The sequence below is a fragment of the Protopterus annectens genome, chromosome 14.part0, assembly GCF_019279795.1.
Source record: "Protopterus annectens isolate FY-2018-M chromosome 14.part0, PAN1.0, whole genome shotgun sequence".
NCBI classification, from domain to species: domain Eukaryota; kingdom Metazoa; phylum Chordata; order Ceratodontiformes; family Protopteridae; genus Protopterus; species Protopterus annectens.
The window spans coordinates 696332142-696355623 of record NC_056748.1 but is presented as its reverse complement, the minus strand read 5'-3'; the positions used below and the strand labels follow the sequence as shown (position 1 = coordinate 696355623).

At 42.7% G+C, this 23482-nt stretch overlaps 1 protein-coding gene across 1 annotated transcript in view; it reads right to left on the bottom strand.

Moving 5' to 3' along the window:
* Nucleotides 1–4427: 4427 nt before the first annotated feature.
* The window catches only part of THAP3 (THAP domain containing 3), a 396679-nt gene continuing 377624 nt past the window's right edge, over nt 4428–23482 (bottom strand). The window contains exon 4 of the mRNA XM_044056432.1: nt 4428–5410. Within this exon, the coding sequence (XP_043912367.1) occupies nt 5105–5410 (306 nt within the window). The 3' untranslated portion in view covers nt 4428–5104. The remainder of the gene's footprint in view (nt 5411–23482) is intronic.

Below are 23482 nucleotides of genomic sequence, written 5' to 3'. Positions count from 1 at the left end.
TATTGGTTGAGAGCCACAGTGGACACCACTTTAGGCATAAAGGAAGGGTTAGTCCTGAGGGAAACCCTGTCAGCATGGAAAATAATGAAGGGTTCCACAGCCATAAGTGCATGTAGCTCAGACACACTTTTAGCTGAAGTGATGGCCAAAAGCAAGGCTGTTTTCCAAGAGAGGAATTTTAACTCTGCTGATGCTGCTGGTTCAAAGGGGGGGGGGGGGGTGAGCTTTTCAAGTACAAAGTTAAGGTCCCAAGCAGGGGTGGGTGCTCTACCTTGGCAGCCTTAAGTTGTTTGCCCCTCTCTGGAATTGTTTGATAACAGGGTGCGAGAAGAGAGGTGGCTCAGTGTTGTAATGAGCCGAAATGGCCGAGGCATGCAACTTAATGGAGGAGGACAGGCCTTTGTGGAGTAGATCTGCTAAGTAATCCAGTATTAGAGGCAGGGAGGGCATAGTTGTGTCCTCTCCTTTAGATTGAATCCAGGAGCAGAACCTTTTCCACTTAGCAAAGGATTTTCTTCTTGTACTGGGTCTTCTGGCTTCAAGAATGATGTCCAGCACCTGCTTGCTTAGTGATGCTGGGGGAGAATTCAAGGAATAAGCCAGGCTGCAAGATTTAGGGTTTGCAGTTGCAGATGCAAAATCTGTCCCTCTTGCTGAGAGAGAAGGGTTGAGTTCTGGTGTAGGTGCCAGGGTGGCACCTGAACAGGCTGCACAAGAGTGGGTACCAGTGCTGACGTGGCCAGTCCAGGGCAATCAGAACCTTGGTCTGTCCTGTCTTATCTTGAGTAATACTCTTGAGAGAAGGGGCAGAGGGGGAAAGGCATAAATTGAGAGACTGACCCACTGAAAAGATAGGGCATCCACTTTCCAGGCCCTGCTGTGAGGATTTCCAATGCAGAATTTGCTAAGCTGGTGGTTGTAGGGGGAGGCAAAGAGATCCACCTCTGGGGTCCCCCATTTCTGAATCAGAAGAAGGTTGAAGGTGCTGGGATCCAATTTGCCACTCGTGTGGGTCTAGGAGATTTCTGCTTAAGTCGTCTGCCAGTGAGTTTTGTTTGCCTGGCAGGAATTGAGCTTGCAGATGGACTTGCATGTCCAAGGCAGTGTTCCACAGGGCCATGGCTAGCCTGCAGAGTGGGTAGGAGTGGGTTCCCTCCTGCTTGTTGATGTACCACATAACTGTGGTGTTGTCTGTTTTTATTAGCAGTTGTCCTGGAAGGAGTAGGGATCTGAAAGCTGTCAGGGTGTTCTGCACAGCTAGCATCTCTTTTTTGGTTGATGTGCCGATGAATTTGACTTGGTCTCCAGTGGCCCTGAATGCATTTGCCGTCCATGTGTGCTCCCCAGGGATAGTCTGATGTGTCTGTGGTTAGGGTCTGGGCAGTGTGGGGTTGAGTAAAGGGCAGTCCCTTGTTGTGGTAGCTTGCTTCTGCCCACCAAAGGAACTCTGTCCTTAGACAGGGTATGACAGGAATGACTGTTTCCAGGTCCTGAGAATGTTGGCACCAAAGACTTTTTAAGTACCACTGAAGTTTCCTCATATGCAGTCTTGCATATGGAATTAGCAGTATACATGAGGTCATGAACCCTAGGGCCTGTAGTATTTTTCTTGCAGATAGCTGGGTTCTGGTGGCCATTTGTTTGAAGTAGGCGGTCAGATAGACTTGTTTTTCTGAAGTGAGGAATGCCATTTGTGATGTTGTGTCTAAGCTTGCTCCCAGGAATACAATCTTTTGAGTGGGTACCAGTTTTGATTTATTTTCGTTGATGGTGTACCCCAAGGAAATGAGAAGGTTTTTCACAAATGTCAGGTGCTGCAACAGCAATTCCTGACTCAGCCGTCCAAGTACGGGTAAATTTGGATATTTCTCTGCCTGCAGTATGCAATGGCTGGAGCTAGGCATTTTGTGAATACCCTGGGCGCAGTAGACAAGCCATAGGGAAGTGCAGAGAACTGATAATGCATTGATCCTACCCTGAAACGTAGATACTTCCTGCATGACTCCCTTATGGGGATGTGCAGATAGGCTTCTTTTAAGTCTAGGGTGACTAACCAGGCATCCTTGGCTAGCATAGGAAGATGCTGTTGCAGGCTAAGCATTTTGAATTTTGGTACCACCAGGGAGGTGTGAGAATTGAAAGATCCAGGATTGGGTGCCAGGAGCCCTCTTTCCTGGCTACCAGGACGAGTCTGGAATAGAATCCTTGACCCCTCCATTCTACTGGAACCAGCCAAATAGCTCTGATATTGAGCAGGGAAAGTACTTGGGCTTTGAGCCTCTGCCCACTGGTTTGCAGGAAGGTCTGGAAACACACTTGGGGTTGGCAGTGACTGGAAAGAAAATGTGCACCCCCCCAGGTTACAATGCTGAGGACTCATCGGTCTTGTGTGATAGACATCTAATTTCTTGCATGACGGGCAAGTTTTCCTCCTAGGGGCACAAGCAATTGGGCAGGGCTGGGGAGTGGAGTAAAGAAGTCATTGTGAGTTTTTTCGGTAAGGTGGTGGCTTACCACTCCCTGCTTTAGGGAGTGGGGGCACTCCATTGCTTAGATCTCTGCATACCCTGAGACAGTCTGGGTGGTCTGTTACCCCTGGGTCTGGTTTGAGAAGGCCTGGAGGGGGCTGGAAAGGACCAGTGTTTGGAAGGGCAATGCCTACTGAATCTAGGGGGTTGCACTTGATAAGAATTCTTTAACAGTCTGCATAGACTTAGCTTTTTCTGCCATCTTTTTAAGAACCTCTTCTGCTTTGGTGCCAAACAAACTGTCCTTGTTCAAAGGAGCGTCTAGTAACTTTGATTTGACATGGTCTGGCAAGGTCTGTTCCTTGAGCCAAGCATGTCTTCTCAGTACAGAGCCAGTAACTGCTGCCCGGCAATATGTTTCTAGGGTGTCAAAGCACACTGCAATGTATGCTTGCTGACCTGGCTTGCAGAGTACATAAGCTCCTGCAATTCTTTATTTTCTGCAGTCTGTAAAGGTTGCCACTTTTTGTTTAATAAGTTCCATAATATATTGCGGGTACTTCAGCATGTGAAACTGACAATTCAATGCCCTAATAGCCAGAGTTGCAGAGGTATACACCTTCTTACCCCATCTGTCCAAAGCTCTGGAATCCCTGTCGAAGGGGTGGGATTTTTGGCTGTAGCTGTCTTGATACCTTTAGGCCCCTGGGAAATGATCTCTGGGTCAGCAGGAGGATTCTTGAAAAGAAATTTGTGAGTGTCAGATACTCTGTAGTACCCGTCTGGTTTCTTAGGGGCAGGAGGCAAAGTGTCAGGAGTAAGACTGGATTCCATAAAAACATAACCAACAACATCCAGGACAGGGGGAATTGCTAAAGGTCTGTGCTGAGGCAACTCTAGGAATTCTCCGAGTCTATTTTTGGACTGAGGATAGTCTTGGCATTCCCAGTGGAAATGCTCTCAATGTCATTGGAGTCCTGGTCTGTAGAAGCTGTAGGGGACTGGCCTCTTTCTCTTAGCAGGGGAAGGCTGACTTTCCCTAATCAGCATAATAAGGTCTTCTGCCATTCTAAGCATTTGTCTTTGTGGCATGGGAGCAGGTGTATGCACTTTGGTCGTCTGTTTTCTAGACATAGTGCGTACTCTGGGCCTAAGAAACTCTGTAGTTTTAGATAAAAAAGTCGTCGGTATGAGTCGAACATCAGTTGAGCGAAGAACTGCCTCAGAAGCCAGTGCCTGCACACCGGCTCCGGACCCATTCAAGGTAGAGACATCCGCAGGTTCCATAGTCGAAGAAGAGTCTCGTGGCATACCGGACTTTGAATGGGTCTCAGTAGAGGCCTGCAAATCCATTGAAGTGGGCATCAGGAGCTGCAAAAGCGCCTCACTGAGTACTGGCGGACTGGCGACTAACTTAACGGAAGCATTGTCGGCAGCTTTGGACCTATGCGGTCTGTCTCTGTCTTTATCCTTACGTTTTTTCGGAATATTGGTAGTCGGATGGCTTACCAAAGCCATTTCGGAAGACGGAGATCGAGAATGAAAGAATTTAGTGACAAAGAGAGCCCAACGACAAACAGTCTGGGCGTTAAACAAGGCACAAAACAGACAGTAAGGTACGTCGTGGTCTGAGCCTAACGGGTGACGCAGTAAGAATGAAAATCTCTGTGAGGTAAGTGCTTTCCACAGGCAAGACAATTGTTAACTTTTTCTGACATCGGTTAGAGCAAGAAAAAAGGATCCCCAACGGGGTACTTGGCTTTAGAAGACTTCAGGATTATTCAATTCGTAAATGAAAATTCAGGTAGTGGCCGACCGGCATTTGCGAACTGCTTCTGCTTCAGGCTCCTCTGCAAGAAAGACTGATGTAATGGCATCGGCTGCCTGTTTTTATACCCCTGACAACCTGATGTCAGTCCTGGAGCGACAGCATCCGACACAGAAATACTAATTCACTGGACTGAGGGCTACCTGCAGGCAGATAACCCAAGTGTGATGACTGCAACAGTGAAACACAAAGAACATCTAGACAGGATACCAAATACTAGCTGTGTTTAGTTTAGAAGGACCATTCCACTTTCAACACATCAATATTAAAGGATTCTGTTCGCCCTCTTGCATCAGATTAAAGGCAGTCAAAAAGAGTGCTGAAACTTTCTTCTCTTAAAAGCCCTACAGTTAGAGAAGTGACATCCTTAAACAGGATTCAAAAACAGGGTCAAAATTGATTATATGCAGACTCCAGTTATTTTCCTGCTTCAAAGATGCACGTTATTAACTACCATCTGAAGCTACTATGCCACAAAACTACTGGACATCTTACTGAAGTGTCCATCACCATCTGCACATCTGTGGAAAAATATCACACACTGGAAAGGTTTTACATTCTCTGTGTGGACAACACACTAAATAAAAGCAGCTTCAGACCACTCGTCCAACATCTGTGCACTTTTCTACTTCAAACTTCACTGAAAATGAGGTCCTCTGACCTCACAGTGCAACAAAGCAAGACATGAAAGGCTGCTTTCAACTGAAAAGATACACCTCTCCAGTTTCAGTGAAGACCTCACACTCTCAAAAGGACAAAAAGAGGCACAAGTAGAGAACCGATTTTGTGGAATTTTTTCCTTCTGGTTTCAACCAGCTCCATTACTGTGGGATTCATTCTCACGTCCCTGCCTTACTTGAGCTTTCAGCTGTCTCAGTTCATTCTTTACCACCCAGAGCGTGGCAGACATGCGTCGTATTTCTTTTGTCTTCATTTTTATCTGCTTTCGTAATCTCTTATTCTGTTCCAGCATCTGAAAGAATTGTTTTTTTAGCAAGTTACAATCCTTGATAGCGTAACTGTGGTCCATTGTTGGTACAGAAATTTGTTGTCTCAAGGCACAGGCTGACTGTGTTATCTGGGTGGCCATCTCCATATTTTTATTTATGCCAACCTAAAAATCAGAAATCAACAATTTTAGCCACAAAATATACAATTATTATTACTTTTTATTTTTTTTTTACTTTGAGAACTCTTCCTTCATACTCTTTCCAACCAGCATATAACCTCCATACAGCCATCCACAGATATCTGCCCTGGTATCTTTTTTGCATAAAGTAAAGACTGCTGCACGTTTGCACAGAAGGTGGCCTTTGGGCAGGTGGTATGTTCCTTTGAGTGATTCTCAAAATATACAGTTACGAAAGAACTTACCATAATGGTAGATGTCCGACTAGCTCACAGTTGCAGTATTCCTCACTTAAGGGACTTATCCTGCCTAGGATATTGCACATCCGGCCAATCTACAAAAACTTAACACCTTCCTCACGCACCAAAAGTCCAACATGCGACCTAGGCACAAGGCTACACTGTTCTACTTAAAAGATGCACAAGTGTGAAATTCAGTTGTGTGCTCCAGGAAAAGGGCAGTCAATCTGTCAGCAGAAACAGCCTTATATTTGTAAGTAATGCAGATGGGGAAAGACAGAAGGGAGCACTCTTAGTAAAGAGGGAACGGAGAAAAAAAGTGGATGGAGGAAGGAGGTGTATATATTTCAACATGAGCATATACAGTTCAGGTACATTCTTCATGAGTGCAGTATCACAGTTTTCTCAATTATGGGACAAATCCTAAAGCATTTAAAAGGAAGCAGTGGAGGTTGAAGCAACAGAGCTGGAGCCCTGCAGACTTTGAAGAATGATCCTGACAAAACCTGCTCAAGCTCTGGAAAAGGCATCTATTTTGTAGTGTTCTGTGAACGTGTGGCAAAAGAGAAGAGAAGGTAGCTCTAGCCACAATGGAGTTAAAAATTTAAACTTATAAAAAAATTCCAATGGAAACTGTAGTTTTGGTGGAATGGGCTTTCAATGATAAATCCCTTCAGGGACAAGTGAAAGAATTAAAAGAAATGGAAAGGGAAAGCCACTTTGAAATGGCCTGTTTAGTCCCATTTAGTGACTAGGAGATCTAACGTCTTTCTTTCATACAAGATAAAACGTTGGTCAGACTTTCTAATGTTTTTTCTAGACAACCTCAGTTGTTTCCGGGCAGCCATCAATTGAAGGATTCTTTCCCCTTTATTCTGAGGATTGAGAAAGAAGGCTGGAAGTAAGAAGGATTTGTTTAAAGACACACTGTAACCATGCTAGGTATCAAGGAAGGGTTAATTTTGAGGCTAACCCTGTCTTTATAGGAAACTAAGAAAGGAGAAAGCGTAAGAGCTTGCAACTCATATTCTTTGGACTGAGGTTAAGGTATCTAGCAATAACATTTTCAAAGTAAAGAAATTTAAGAAGCAGATTCAAAATAAGATAAGGTTGGTTTTTCCAAAACATACTTCAGGTTCCAAGGAAGAGGGATTGGTTTCCTAGGCAGACGAATATACAGGGTGCCTTTAAGAAACTGCTTGACCCTACAGAGTGAAGAAAATGGGGGGGATCAGTAAGTGGACAGGCTGAAATGGCTGTCAAGTGCACTTTAACATAAGTGAACTTGGGCCTAAGTTGAACAGCTCACACAAATATTTGAGGATTACAGAACTTGATATGGCTCCTGACCTCTACTGCAGCAACATATAGAAAATCTATTCTACTTAGAAGCATTAGACTTTCTAGTAGCATATCTCCTTACTTCATTTAGCAGCTGGAGCAATCGCTCAAAGTAAAGATACCTGAAATGTAACTAAAATGGTGAGATTCAGTGTCTTGAGGTTTGGATGAATTAATGAGAGAGCCCTTCTCCTCTGAGTAAATTGTGCTAAGGGAGTTGCCAACATCATCTTTGGTTGTTATTCTGAATCTTCGGGAGAACATTTGAATAATAGGAAAGGAGGGGAAATCATAATGGAATTTCCCTTTACATGTGAAAGAAAAGATGTCCTTTCCCCAGGCTCTCTTGCAAGCAACTCTTGGTGCAAAATAGCTCAAGTTATTTGTTTAGAGTGGAGGCAAAAACGTCTACCTGAAGAGTTTTCTTTTAGGCAGACAATCTAAAAGAAGCCCTCTGGGTTCAACATTCATTTGTGAAAGTTTGCCTTGAATCTGCTCAGTAACAGTGTTTTGCTCTGATGGAATGTAAACAACCTGAAGGAAGATGTACTGAACTGCCAGCACTCAGGTTATCATAGCAAATCTGCAGAGAAAAAAACTGCACGGTTTATTGATATAGCACATGGCAGTGGTTAGTTATGACATGAAGTGATCTTCAGTTCCAGAGATGATTAGGAGCTTGAATGGAATAAATTTGCTTCTTTTTGTCTTGTTTGGACTAAATTCCCTGGACTTTGGGACCTTGGGAACAGATGCCCCATGCAAAATCTGAGGCATCTGTTGCCACCATATTTTGGGGAGAGTGGGGATGAAGAAAGAGCATCCAACAGTGATTACCTAGTTAATCCACCAAGAAATCTTTCTTCATAAAATGCAAGAAAGGAATTGGGAAGGACAGAGAATGAATGTTGAGCTCAAATCAGTTTGGAGTACCAGTGAATCTTTCTCATGTGAAGTCTGTCATGTGGAATCATTAGAATTGTTGATGTCACAAATTATGGGCCTCTTGAGATTTCTTTAGCTAATACCATTAGAAGACTTTTCAGAGATAGGAAGCAAGTTCTCAGAAATTAACATTTTCCAGTGGAAGAATTACCATCATGACGGAAGTGTGCAGAAGACAGAGGAACACAAAGAACTGCGTTGAATTCAGGACTGACTTAAGTTTTGATTAAAATCTAAGGGGAGAAAGTCAGTTCTTAGGTGAACAGCCTTAAAGATTTCTTGTTGGAAGTAACCTGAATCAATCAACCATTCAAGTAGAGATTAACATGGATGTCTTGGAGCCTGCAAAAAGCTAGGACAGGAGCCAACATTTTGTAAAACCCCTGGGTGCCATGGATAAGCCAAATGTCAAAGTAAATTGAAGGAGAAACCTCAATGCACAGAATTTTAAAAATTTGCCTTTATTTTGTATGGATAGGAATATGCAGGAAGGCATCAACTAGAGTAACCAGGTATGCCTGTGGGAAAAGAAAGGAGAGGAAAGAGATTTTATAAAGGTTAACATCTTGAACTTTGGGAGTTAAAAAAAAATAATAAATTTGGACAGATCCAAAATTGCTCTCAAAGTTCCCTTTTTCTTGGTACCAGGAAAAATCCAGAATAGAAACCTTTCCCTATCTGTTAGGATGAAACAAGCTGTATGGGTCTCTGGAGATACAAATCTGAAATGGCAGGTAAGAGGAGATGTTTACTTGGAGGGACTTGAGGATTTCCCAAAGGAATGGGGAAAAAGTCCCATTGAAACCCATTTTCTATTGTGTTAAAAACCAAGAGAGTCTGAAGTTGCAATAAAATATCTCCTTTCAGTGCAATACATGTTACAAATTCACAAATTAACCATAGTACAATACTCTAAGGTCCATAGAACAATACGTTAATGCCTCTTTCTGTGCAAGGAGCAATGCAATGTCTTAACTAAGTACCTGTGCAATACTAAAGTCTCATGCAAGTGTTCACTGAAAAAAGTTTTAGAATGTGTCTATATGTTATAAAAAAAAAACACCAAACAAGTGTTAAAATACACCAGACTACAAAGCCAGCAAAAAAGATGCCACCAATCTTATATTAAATAGTATACTCACACTGAATAACACTCTGGTGCCTCGGCACAGCCTTCCTGGAGTTACAAAATATGCCACACCATACATCCATACATACACACATATCATCTTTTTTTGGCTGTTCCCGTTAGGGGTCGCCATAGGTCACCTGCTTCCATTTCTTCCTGTCCTGTGCATCTCGCTCTGTCACACCAACCACCTACATGTCCTCTCTCACCACATCCATAAACCTTATTTTAGGCCTTCCTCTTTTCCTGTTACCTGGTAGCTTCATCCTTAGCATCTTTTTCCCAATATACTCAGCATCCCTCCTCAGCACATGTCCAAACCAACGTAATCTTGCCTCTCTGGCTTTGTCTCCAAAACTTCCAACCTGGGCTGACCCTCTAATATACTTATTCCTAATCGTGTCCACCCTTGTCACACCCAGTGCAAATCTTAACATCTTTAACTCTGCCACATCCAGCTCAAACTCCTGCCTTTTTGTCAATGCCACTGTCTCCAACCCATATAACATAGCTGGCCTCACTACCCTCTTGTAGACCTTCCCTTTCACTCTTACAGGTACTCTTCTGTCACAAATCACTCTTGACACTCTTCTCCACCCACTCCATCCTGCTTGTACTCTCTTCTTCACCGCTCTTCCACACTACCGTTACTCTGAACTATTGACCCCAAGTATTTAAACTCATCCACCTTCACCATCTCTACTCCTTGCATCCTTACCATTCCTCTATCCTCCCTCTCATTCACACACATATATTCTGTCTTAGTCCTGCTGACCTTCATTCATGTTCTCTCTAGAGCATATCTCCATCTCTCCAGGGTCTCATCCACCTGTTCCTTACTCTCACTACAGATCACAATGTCATCTGCAAACATCATAGTCCACGGGAACTCCTGTCTGATCTCGTGTGTCAACCTGTCCATCACCATTGCAAATAAGAAAGGGCTCAGAGCTGATCCTTGATGTAACCCCACCTCCACCTTAAACGCATTCATCACTCCCACCGCAGACCTCACCGCTGTCACACTACCCTCGTACATATCCTGTACCACTCTTACATACTTCTCTGACACTCCTGACTTCCTCATACAATACTACAACTCCTCTCTACGCACCCTGTCATATGCTTTCTCTACGTCTACAAAAACACAATGCAACTCCTTCGGACATTCTCTGTACTTCTCCATCAACACACTCAGAGCAAACATCGCATCTGTAGTGCTCTTTCCTGGCATGAAACCATTCTGCTGATCACTAATCATCAGGTCCCTTCTTAACCTAGCTTCCACTACTCTTTCCCACAACTTCATGCTGTGACTGATCAATTTAATCCCTCTGTAGTTACTACAGCTCCGCACATCACCCTTATTCTTAAAAATCGGTACCAAAACATTTTTTCTCCATTCCTCAGGCATCCTCTCACTTTCCAAGATTTCATTAAACAATTTGGTTAAAAACTCCACTGCCATTTCACCTAAACAGCTCCATGCTTCCACAGGTATGTCATCTGGGCCAACAGCCTTTCCATTCTTCATTCTCTTCATAGCTATCCTTACTAATCCATTGTACTTCATGATTCACTATCCCTACATCATCCAACCTTCTCTCCCTCTCATTCTCTTCATTAATCAACCCCTCAAAGTACTCTTTCCATCTCAGCATACTCTCCTCGCTTGTGAGTATGTTTCCCTCATTATCTTTCATCACCTTTACCTACTGCACATCTTTCCTAGCTCGGTCCCTCTGTCTAGCCAATCGGTGCAGGTCCTTTTCTCCCTCCTTAGTGTCCAACCTTTCATACAACTCTTCATATGCCTTATCCTTTGCCTTCGCCACCTCTCTCTTTGCCATGCACCTCATATCTCCTTATACTCCTGTCTACTTTCTTCATCTCTCTGAAAATCCCACTTCTTCTTTGCCAATCTCTTTGTCTGTATACTCTCCTGTACTTCCTCATTCCACCACCATGTTTCCTTGTCATCCTTCCTCTGTCCAGATGTGATACCAAGCACCTTTCTAGCCGTCTCCCTTACTAGCTCTGCTGTAGTTACCCAGCTATTTGGTAACTCTTCACTGCCACCCAGTGCCTGTCTTAACTCATCCCTGAACTCCACCTCACAATTACCCTTTTTCAATTTCCACCATTTGATCCTTGGTGCTGCCCTCACATTCCTCCTCCTCTTCTTGATCACCAACGTCATCCTACAAACCACCATCCTATGCTGCCCAACTACACTTTCTCTGGTCACCATTTTACAGTCTCCAATCTCCTTCAAACTGGCCCTCCTACACAAGATATAATCTACCTGTGTGCATCTTCCTCCACTCTTGTATGTCACCCTATGCTCCTTCCTCTTGTTAAAATACGTATTCACCACAGCCAAGTCCATCCTTTTCGTAAAATCCACTACCATCTGACCTTCTGCATTCCTTTGTTTAACACCATACCTACCCATCACTTCCTCATCCCCTCTGTTCCCTTCACCAACATGCCCATTGAAATCTGCTCCAATCACCACTCTCTCACCCTTGGGTACAGTCATCACCACTTCATCCAATTCACTCCAAAATTATTTTTCTTTCTCATCCATTGCACACCCAACTTGTGGAGCATATGCACTAACAACATTCATCATTACACAATCAATTTCCAGCTTCAGAAACATCACTCTATCCAACACTCTTTTTACCTCCAAAACACTCATATACACACACATATTCACTTAAATACAATTAATCAACCAATCACCCAATTAATCAGCCATCAATTAAAATAATCATATATACATTTTAAAGAAACACTCTCCAGTTACATTCACTATTTAAATCTGCTGGACATAATGTATTAAATTTTAAAATATATAAAGTCTCTTTATACAATAATTTATTTTTCATTAACACTTCATCTGTTTCTGATATATGTTCCAAAATACAAGCTTTTAACAGTGAAAAGTCACTGCTATGACAAGTAAAAAAATGTAAAGCTATAGGACTCATAGCATTATTGTTTTTTATGTCTTTAATATGTTCTTGCAACCGTAACTTGAATATTCTTTTAGTCTTCCCTATATAAAACAAGTTACAGGGGCAAGACAAAGCATATACCACTGATTTAGTTATACATGAAAAAGCAGAAGTGGAACAGAATTTTACACCATTTATTTTTTCAAAACATTTGGTAATATTGGAGCAAACTGAACACCTTCCACAAGGGAAGGTGCCACATTCCAAAACCTGCAGATTTAATTTTTCACCAGGTGAAACAAATCCATTGTGTACCACCATGTCTGATATTTCTACTTCTCTTGAAAGAGATATTTACAGTTCTACAAAGATTTTTTTACCCCTTTCGTATTAATTAAATAGGGCCAATAATATCTAATGGCATCAATGATTTTCTCACTTAAGATATTAATTACAGTAACAAAATAAAGTTTTCTACACTCCTGCACAGTATTAAATTCTCTATTATCTTATTTACTAAAGGCCTATTATGAAGTAAGCTGGCATCTATTATTTTATGAAGGGCATCTAAAATAGCATTTTCATCACAACCCCCTTTGCTTGAAATTAATACATGTTTTTATTTCCCTTTCTAGGCCATTTCATCGTTACATAGCCTGCTGACTCTCAATAATTCATTATAAGGTAGCGTCTTGAAAATATGTGGTGGATGGCAACTGCTGCTATCCAAAATATTATAATCTCCAATTCCCTTTCTGTGTATGTTAGTTACTATCTTATTGTTCCCAATAGTCAAAGTGACATTTAGATAGTTAACTATTTTTCCAATCTGTAAGCCATAAAATTTGTCTATATGTTGTCTGCACATTCAGTCTGGAGACATGGAATTTCGTTCAGTTTTTGCACTTGTGTGATTTCTGAATGACAATAAAGTTTACTTTGACCAAAGCGGAAGAAAGAGGAAGTTTTTTTTGTAATTGTGGAAGAGGAAGGGCCAAGGTAGACGGTTAGTTGAAGAAGGTAGTCAGAAGTTTGTATTTCTATCTGAAAAGGATCTTTATATCCTTTAAAATCAGATTTTGATTAGTCTTCCCACTTCTTTTTCAGAAACGTTTTACCTTTTGTTAACCTTTTGAGACCTATGAAAAAATGACCCTGACTTGATGGGATAATTTCTCTGAAACTTAAGATGTGTATAATAGGGGAATGTTGCTTTAAAATTTCAAAAGGATCACATGACCACTGAAGTTTATTTAAATATTGGCACATGGGCACAAAGCCTGATGAGAGGCTATTATTGAACATGGTGCTTAAGTGGGGAGCCAGTTTGTTCTGAAGTTTGTGTAAAATGCAGCCTGGATGTTGTCTGGTCCCATGGATGCTGTGTTTTGGCTTTAGAGAGTGCAGCTTTTACCTGCTGCCACACAGGCAGCAATCTACTTAACACCGAATGTGTGATAAGAGACCTTGGGACCCAGGTAGACAGTAGTCTCTCCTTTGATAGTCACATTGCCACAGTAGTCAGGAAGTCGTTCTACGTGGCACACCTCATCATAAAAGGGTTCTCATCCAGAAAAAAAGAGGTCATTGTTCCCCTCTACTCGACACTCATTAGACCCATTATAGAGTACAACGCCCCTTTTGGAATGTACCTCACAAGACATCTGCAGCAGCTGGAAAGGCCACAGAAGTACCTCACAAACAGGATTACTGGCCTCAAACAAATGCCTTACACTGACCACCACAAAAAACTCCAGCTTTACTCTGTAGCATATCGCCTACTCCGAGGTGATCTCTGCCTAACATATAAAGCTAAGTCAAACCCAGAGCTGTTGGACATGCTACACCTAAAGAAATCCCAATCCCTCCGAGTTGCACGCTTTAGGGACTTAAACCTTGTCACCACAATAAACAGGACATGCTGGAGGGATAGATTCCATACTCTGGAACAGGCTACCCATCTATGTCAAGCAAAGTTCTTCATTAGCACTCAAAGAAAAATCTTGATGAGTGGATGGGAAATAGGAAATACACCCCGGGGATCACTTCTGTGTCTTTGCTCGACAGTGGCGCAGGAAAATAACTTTCTTGGGTGGTGTAAGCCAGGGAACCTTGTTGGCTAGGCTTACGTAGGCCCTAGGGCCAATAGCCTAGTACCTACCTATGAACCTATGGCTCTAGAACTGTTACAACTTGTATCTGATGAAGTTTTAAAGGGTTTAAAATGAAAGCGCTTATACGCTTACTGGATTGTACTGTATTTCTTGGATTAAACCTGTGTTTTACACTTTTACTGGATTGTACTGCACTTCTTGAGCAACAGAAAGTTTTTACGGCTTGGTTATGGACTGTTTGACTTCCAGCAGCAAGTACTTCTTAATTTGTGATTTTGGAACATTTTTTTTTTGTTCTCTGAAACTTAGCAGGAGGTGAAACATGCAACTCCTTAACCCTTTGCATCATCTTACCCAGTCCTCTATTTTCTTGAAAATTTCTGCAGGTAAATTGCCAAAATGGCAGTGTTTGCCTAGTGTAGCATCCAGTAGTTTGGCTTTAACTTGACAGAATGAAGTACCTAAGAGTAGCTTAAGAACTGAACCAGTGGTAGAAGTTCTAGAAAAGGCATCAGCTGCATCATCATAGCCACATTTAATAAAACATCTTGCCACTTGAGAGGCTGAACTGATAATGTCTGAGTCTGGTACATCACAAACTTCTTTGGCCATATTATCAAGTAAGTATAAGTAACAACCTGGTCACGTGTACATTTTTTTGCCATACCTGTCCATGGTTCTATTATCCATAACATTAGGGACAGCACTGGTATAAAGGTAGCAGTTTTGAGCCTTTAGGTTTTGACAAGGTGTTTAAAAGAAATAACAGGCTCTGATGAAGAGATTTTGGAAAGGAAGATATGAGCTTCTGGTACTTTATAACATTTACCTGGCTTTTTAAGTACAGGAGGTTGAGATTCTGGAGCCAAAGAAGCTGACATCAATTTATTGTCAAGAATTTCTAAAATTGGTGGACTAGCAGAAAGCTTAGGCACCTCCATTTCAGAAGGTTATGTACCTTTTTTGTGATTCTGATGCATCTTTGCTCTCTCATTTCAAATGTTCCATCATCTTATAGATTGAAAAGGTAAGCTCTTCATGGCAGACTCAGAAGACAGGGTGGCATCTATCTCTGATTCAAAACCCAGAAAAAAATGCATTTGTGATGCATAATCAAGGCCCACAGACTCCTGAGTCAGAAGAAAGCTCTTCCTCAGAGGAGGACTCCCTTTTTCTTTTATATGGGGTAGGTGCAGAGGAAGGAGAAGAAGACAGGGAAAACTGGAAAGCCATGAGAACTTTAAACACCCGAGATACATTAAACCACTCCTCTTTTGGGTCTCTAAGGGAAGGATATGGAGTAGGAGGAAGAGAAAAGTGCATAGTTTAGTTTTTGTCTTCTCTCTTTTTTTTTTTTTTTTTTTTTTTTTTTTTTTAAGTCTCCGCAGAAATATGAGGAGGAGAAGGACCTAAATGTTGCTCCATGATGCTATCTGGGACATCTTCCTACACAAAAAGTTGGGGAATTTTCACTTCTCTCTCAGATAGGATCAACCTTCATTCCCCCACCACAAAACTATTGGTCATTCAGTTGATTCAAGCCTTTTGCCATGGTGTTCTCTGGAACAAAAAACAGATGGCCCAAGAACTGATCAAATGCCTCAATGGAGATGTTTGGACTCCAAATGACTAGAAGAAGCAGGCTTCTCCAATACTATACCTCTTCTTTTTATAGTTTTTTAAAATTTTCTTGTTAGGCTGAAGAGGGACGTGCAAGGCAGATGACTCAGAAACCACCATGAAGTGAGATACAGCTTAAAGTCTTTTTTTGATGTAAAGCACAACCGAACCAAGGCAAATATAGTGCAGTTGTGTACCTACCATAAATGTAGATGTTCGAGTGTATTCACTGTTGCAGTCATTACACTTGGGTTATCCTGCTGGCAGGCGACCCGTAGTCGGCCCGAGTTACAAAGTCTTGGTCCGGCGTCGGTTGCTGTCGCCTCTTCTCTGACATCAGTGTGCCAGGGGTATAAAAGTTGCAACCGATGCCATTTTCTTCAGTTTTTCTTGCTCCAGATGTCAGGTGCCCCCAGATATGAAGGCTGCAATGATAAAAATATGCCAAACAACCATGCATATATTACTATAAACATTTCCTTCTTCTAAAAGCAAACACACCACATAGGTTGTATAGAGTTGAGAAGTACAGAATAGTCCCAGCAAAGAGGGGGATGGTGGGTGGGTAACCAGGACTGCAACAGTGAATACACTCAAACATCTACATTTATGGTAGGTACACAACTGTACTATGTTCATCGCGTTTCACTGTTGCAGTCATTACACTTGGGTAGAATCCCAAAGCTGAGGAAGGGTGGCTGGGTCTAGATTGGATTTGGCGAGGCTAACAAGCCCTGCAGAACTGCAGTGGCAAAGCCTGCTCTGGATTTGGAGTAGAGAGGTAGGTGGCAGTGCTTGGTAAAAGTGTGCACTGAGCTCCAGGTTGCAGCTTCTAAAATGTCTTTGGTTGGTACCCCTCTGAGGAAAGCTGTTGAAGTGGCTGCTGCTCTGGTAGAATGAGGCCTAATGCCCTTAGGCACAGATTTGCCATGTTGTGCATAACAGAAGCGGATGCAGTGTCCTATCCATTTGGAGATTGTCTGTTTTGCAATAGGTTTTCCTTGTGATCCTGCAGCACATGCTACAAACACAGTTGCTCAGTTTTTCTGAACGCTTTTGTTTTGTCCAAGTAAAATCGTAGCTGCCTGTGTATATCCAAAGAGTGCAGAAGGTTTTCCCCTTTATTCTGGGGATTTGGGTAGAAAGTAGGCAAATGAATAGTTTGGTTTAAGGCCACATTGGAGACCACTTTTGGCATGAATGTTGGGTTCGTCCTTAGAGAAACCCTACCTGGTGAAAAATGAGGAAAGGTTCCACAGCCATCAATGCCTGTAACTCTGAAACTCTTCTTGCTGAAGTTATTGCTAGGAGCAGAGCAGTTTTCCATGACAAGAATTTTAGATCAGCTGAGCTGGCTGGTTCAAATGGAGGCAGTGTTAGTTTTTCTAAAACAAAATTGAGGTCCCAAGTAGGTACTGGTGCTCTCCTAAGGGGGTCTTGTATTCTTTGCCCCTCTGAGGTACTGTCGTAGTAGAGGATGTGAAAAAATAGGAGGATCCGTATTGTAATGAGCTGAAATGGCAGAGGCATGGATTTTAATAGATGAAAAAGATAGGCCTTTGTCCAACATCTCAGTCAGCTATTGCAAAATCTGAGGCATATTAGGGACCAGTGGATCGAGCCCTTGTGCCTGGTTCCAAGCACAGAATCTCTTCCATTTTTCTGCATAATATTTCCTAGTGCTGGGTCTCCTGGCTTCCAAAATGACATCCATAACAGAGGTGCAGTCTGAGTGGCTACATTATCTGCCATGCTGCCAGGCTTAAGGTTCTGAGTTGACTGTGCAGAATCTTTTGCTGCGTCAGAAGTTGAGAGATTTGAGGTAGAGGCCAAGGTGGGCCTTGGGACAAAATCTTTAGGATTGGGTACCAGTGCTGGCGTGGCCAGTCTGGTGCAATCAGGATAATTTTTGGCCTCTCTTGTCTGACTTTTAGAAGCATCTTGGTGAGAAGAGGCATCGGAGGGAAGGCATAGACTGACAGGTTTTTCCAGCTGAAAGATAGAGCATCCACTTTCCATGCTTGAGAGTGATAAGTCCTTGTGCAAAATTTCTGTAACTGACAATTGTGAGGGGAGGCAAAAAGATCTATGTCTGGGCGTCCCCACTCCCTTGTTATCATGTTGAACACTTGTGGATTTAGCTTCCAATCGTGAGGATCCATGAGATTTCTGCTTAGTTCGTCTGCCAGTGTATTTTTTGTTCCTAGCAGGAATTGTGCTTGCAGATGTACCTGGTAGGTCAGTGCTGTGTTCCACAAAGTCATGGCTTGTCTGCATAGGGGGTAGGAATGTGTGCCCCCTTGCTTATGTACCACATAACTGTGGTATTGTCTGTCTTTATTAATAATTGTCCTGGATGTATTAGGTCCTTGAAGGCTGTCAGGGCATTCTGTACAGCTAGCATCTCTTTTTGATTGATGTGAAGATGCATTTGTTCCTTGGACCACGCGCCCTGAATACATTTTCCTGCCATATGTGCTCCCCAGGCATAATCCGATGCATCCGTTGTTATTGTCTGCCTGGCTGTAGGTAAGGTGAAAGGCTGTCCCTTGTTGTGGTGACAGGCCTGGGACCACCATCGAAACTCCTGTTGTAGGCAGGGAATCAAGGTAATGATTGTCTCTAGGCTGTGACAATGCTGAGTCCAAACACTTTTTAGATACCATTGTAGTTTCCTCATATGCAGTTTGGCATATGGAATTAGTAGAATGCAATAAGCCATGAAACCCAAGGCCTGCAGAATTTTTCTTGCAGGGAGCTGGGTCTTTGTTGCCATCATTTGAAAGTAATGAGTCAGTTGCCTTTGTTTGTCTGGCGTGAGATAAGCCATCTGGGCAGTTGTATTTAAGCTTGCACCCAGGAATATTATCTCTTGAGAGGGCACTAGTTTTGATTTCTTTTCATTTACTGTGTACCCTAGGCAAATTAGCAATCTTTTTACAAACGCCAAGTGCTTTAGAAGAATGTCCTTGCTCTCTACTTGTATAAAGCAGTCATCCAAGTAGGGATATATTTGAATTCCTTTTTGTCTGCAAAATGCAATTATTGGTGCCAGGCATTTTGTGAAGACCCTGGGTGCAGTAGATAAGCCAAACGGCAGTGCAGAGAATTGATAATGCATTGAGCCTGCTATAAATCTGAGGTATCTTCTGCACGATTGTCTGACTGGGACATGCAGGTATGCCTCCTTGAGATCCAAAGTAACTAGCCAAGCCTCTTTGCCCAGCATGGGCAGGAGTTGTTGTAGTGTTAACATTTTGAATTTTGGAACATCCAAAAAAGTATTTAGGATTGACAGGTCCAGTACTGGTCTCCATGCTTTGTCCTTTCTGGGTACTAGGAAAAGGCGTGAGTAAAATCCTTGGCCCTGTTCTTCTTGTGGAACTTTTTGAATAGCTTCCATATCCATAAGAGCAGCAATCTGTTTTTGTGCCTCTGCCTATTGGTTTTGTGGCAGGTTTGGCATACCTTTTGGTTTTGGAAGCGTGTGGAAGTGCAACCTGTACCCTTGAGAAACTATATTCAACACCCATTGGTCTTGGGTGATCATGTGCCAATTTTTTGAGAAAAGTGCTAGCTTTCCCCCTAGGGGTGCTGTCAACTGGTAAGAGCTTGGCATTTGCAGAGGGAAGTCATTGTGACTGTTTCCTATAAGGTTGTGATTTGTCTTCTCCTCCTTTGGGGACTGAAGCACCCCATTGTTTAGGTCTGTAGGTGCCTTGGGGCTGAGATCTGCCTCTTTGGTGTCTGTATCTGCCTCTTTGTGGCCTTTCTGACACTGGAAAGGACCAATTTTTTTGAAGGCCAGTTTCTGCTAAATCTAGGTGGTTGAACCTGTAAGAAATCTTTCTCAGTTTGCATTGACTTTGCTTTATCCTCCATTTTCTTTAACACCTCTTCTGCCTTAACACCAAAGTATCATGCTGTAGTGGAGCACCCAATAATTTTACTTTAACATGGTCAAGTAAACTTTGTTTTTTCAACCAAGCATGTCTTCGAATAACTGAGCCTGTAACTGCGGCTCTACAAGAAGCCTCTAATGAATCAAAACCACATTGCAGAGTATGCTTTCCCACTTGTTCAACTGCATGCAATAAATCCTGCATTTCTTTACTGTCAGAACCTTCTATGTTTGTAACCATTTTCTGCTTTAACGATGACATGAGATACTGTTGATATTTAAGCATGTGAAACTGGCATTTTAAAGCTCTTACAGCTAAAGTAGCAGAAGTGTAAACTTTTTTCCCCCATCTGTCCAGAGCTCTGGAATCCCTATCTGATGGGACAGGATTTTTGGCAGTGGAAGCTTTAACCCCTTTAGGACCCTGAGAAATTGTTTCTGGGTCTGCAGCGGGGTTTTTGTAAAGAAATTTATAAGAGTCAGGGACCCTGTAGTACCCGTCTGGCTTTACTGGTGCAGGGGGTAAAGAATCCGGAGACAGACTGGATTCAGAAAAAAACATTATCTACAATATCAAGCACAGGGGGGATAGCTAGGGGCCTGTGCTGAGGCAATAGAAGGAAATCTCTGAGCCTTTTTTTTGGATTCTGAGTAATCCTGGCTCTCCCAATGGAAATGCTCCCTCATGGTGTGTGCAGGGTTTCCCCAAAAGAGTAATCCTCAGGCGGTGAGGCTGAAGGAATGGACTCTTCAGCATCAGAGGCCTCATAGGGAGGGACAGAATAACCCTGGTCAGAAGAAGAATCAGAAGAAATGGAAACCTGGTCAGAGGAATCAATCAGTATCTTGCCTAGGCCTTTTGTCAGGAGGGGGATGGGAGCCCCTGATTAGAGTTATAAGGTCTTCGGCCATTTTAAGCATCTGTTTCTTTGGCATGGATGCCTGTTCTGGAGAATGCTGCACCTGTTTCCTTGTCTTTAATGGTGTTTTTGACTTTGCCTTTGCTGCTGTAGAAGCTTTAATTGTAAGCTGTGAAGTTCTGAAAACACCCTCAGAAGCCGGTGCCTGCTCAATGGCTCCGGACCCATCTGAGGGTATATTTTCAGTAGGCCCAATTCCTTGAGTTTCCACAGGCCTCCGTGTCTCCACGTGGCTGTCGGTTACAGCCTGTGGCTCTGAGGTAGCGGGTGTCCGGGGCTACGAAAGCACCTCACTGAGAACCGGCGACTGGCCTAGAAGAGGCTTCGTCGTCAGTTTTGGACCTCGGATGCCTGTCTTTTTCTTTGTCCTTGCATTTTTTTTTACACATTCCGGTCGTCGGTTGTTCCGACGGCATTATGTAATTAAATCTTCGTCCAAAATAATGTAAAGCAAAATCAAACCAACGTTTAATAGTGCGTTTATTGAATCTAGCACAAAACCGACAACTAGTAACGTCGTGGTCAGGGCCTAGGCAAGGAATGCAGTAAGAGTGAAAGTCCTTATGAGGTATTTGCTTCCCACAAGAAATACAATTATTAACTTTTACTGACATCGGTCTGGAGCAAGAAAAAGTTTCCCCAACGGGGTACTTAGCTTTACTGAAGACTTCGGTTCTGAAATTCAATTTTGAAAATCTCAGGAGTCGGCCGACCAGCACTTGTGATCTGCATTTGCTTCGGGCACCGCGCGGCAAGAAAGACTGAAGAAAATGGCGTTGGTTTCAACTTTTATACCCCTGGCGCACTGACGCCAGGGAAGAGGCTACAGCAACTGACGTTGGACCAAGACTTTGGAACTCTGGCCGACTACAGGTCGCCTGCCAGCAGGATAACCCAAGTGTAATGACTGCAACAGTGAAACACGATGAACATCTATGGTTGTAGATACAAAAGATCATCAAACAGGTCTTGAACATAGATATAAGGATTGTTCTAAGAACAAAAAATCACTCAGCTGCAGTCAGACTTGCTATTTTTTTCTGACATAAAAGGCAACAGTTTACAACAAAAAAGCAATGGTATGAGGTACTCATCTGCCACAAATGACTGAAGCTGGAGCTGGCCACACAGTAGATGCACCACAATGTTGAAGAAGTCTTCATTCACAGACTGGCACCACAAAGCTCTGAAAATTTTGCACTTGTATGCCCATAAGGTACCAGCATGTAGTCTTGTGCAAAAGTGACAGATCAGATGTTCAATGCATGGAGAAGGTGCTCAACCTTTTGTAGTCTGGCACGGCATACAGGAATACTGCAACAATGATCTAATGAAGAACACCCTTGGATCCACAACTGGATCTTTGAAAGTAACCAGCATGGCCAAGTGAAGACTACATGAACATCTTAAATTTTCCTTACTGTATTCTCTTACAATATACTGACATACCGCAGTGTAAAGCTAGCCTTATCCATGCTTCAGTGGGCTCCACTCAAACTCTCTCCAAGACAACTGACACTTTACCTTGCACTCTGCTTGGCCTTCCCCCACCATCATTAAAGACAACTCTGATGATTCACAAATCTATGAAGTCACTATTTTCTAAAATGCAAGCATATTTACTCACTGTCTACACTACCTCATTTCTAAATCATCTGCATTCTGTCATTCTGAACCTGCAAGTCTATTATACTAAACACAAAATTACAGATAGGAGACTTCTCACCATGTCATATTTGAGGGAGGTTTCCTTTTCCACTTCACTGGATAACAGCTAGGAACTCCTCCTTGAGAGCTCTCTCACTCTCTCAACAGTTCCTCAAAAAATCTTTAGCACCTATTATCAAGGCTTGCATTCCCTTCAGCTGATGCTCAATGCAGCATCACATACTGCATCAGGAGGGGACTGCCAGCACACATTCATCAGTTATGACCCCACCAATGGGATGTGGTCAAGCAGCAACAGAAAAAAGTAAATAAAATACCAAAAACATTTATGAACATAATCAACATTTTTAATACTAAGAGGTAACAAAACAGCCCATGGCATGTACTAGGAAAAATCCACCAACAGCAGGTTGGGTGAAGACAGAGAGAAAAACATGCACCCACAGCAGAAAGCCCTTTTAACCAACAACTAATACAGTTAGTACTCACGGATAAATATTTACTTAGAGAATTGAGCTGCTCTATGAGGAAATCTCTCCTTAATGGGTCAACGATTAAGAGCACTTTCTCCATTTCAATTTGGCACTTTCTTCTATGAAGTTAATGCCTATTTCCCAATCCACAAAAATATCGCCCTAAATGCAACCCAGGTGACTGGGGCTCCATTAGCAACTTGGTTGCATGCGGCAGTCAAGATTGAGAGAGGAAATGAATGGCAATGCAAGCATGATCTGCTTGCCTCTCTCTCCTCAATGTATGTGTGTGTGTGTGTGTGTGGGGGGGGGGGGGGTAGCATATTCAGGGTGACTGCAGAAAGTACAGATGTGCAAGTACAACTTACCATAACAGCAGATGTTGGAATGATCATTGTTGTAGTAGCCTTGCCAATATGGGTTACATCCTGCCAAGGGTATAAACAGCCAGTCAACTTCCAAGACTTCAGGGCACCTTCCACGTGCCCTGTCAGGCAGCTCAAGCTGAGCTGACTAAAAGACAAGTTTGGGCAAAAAGCCATCTAGAGCTTTCCCATCCACAGAGATGGAGGGAGGGGTTACTGCAGCAGTAATCATTCGAACACCTACTGGCAAATTTTACTTACACAACTGTACTATGTTCTTCATATTGATTGCCGCTGCTGTAGCCTTAGTTATATGGGTAGATTACCTTGTCTAACTTCATTTGAGAAGTGGAAGGAGAAGAGTCCAGGAAGCACCTGG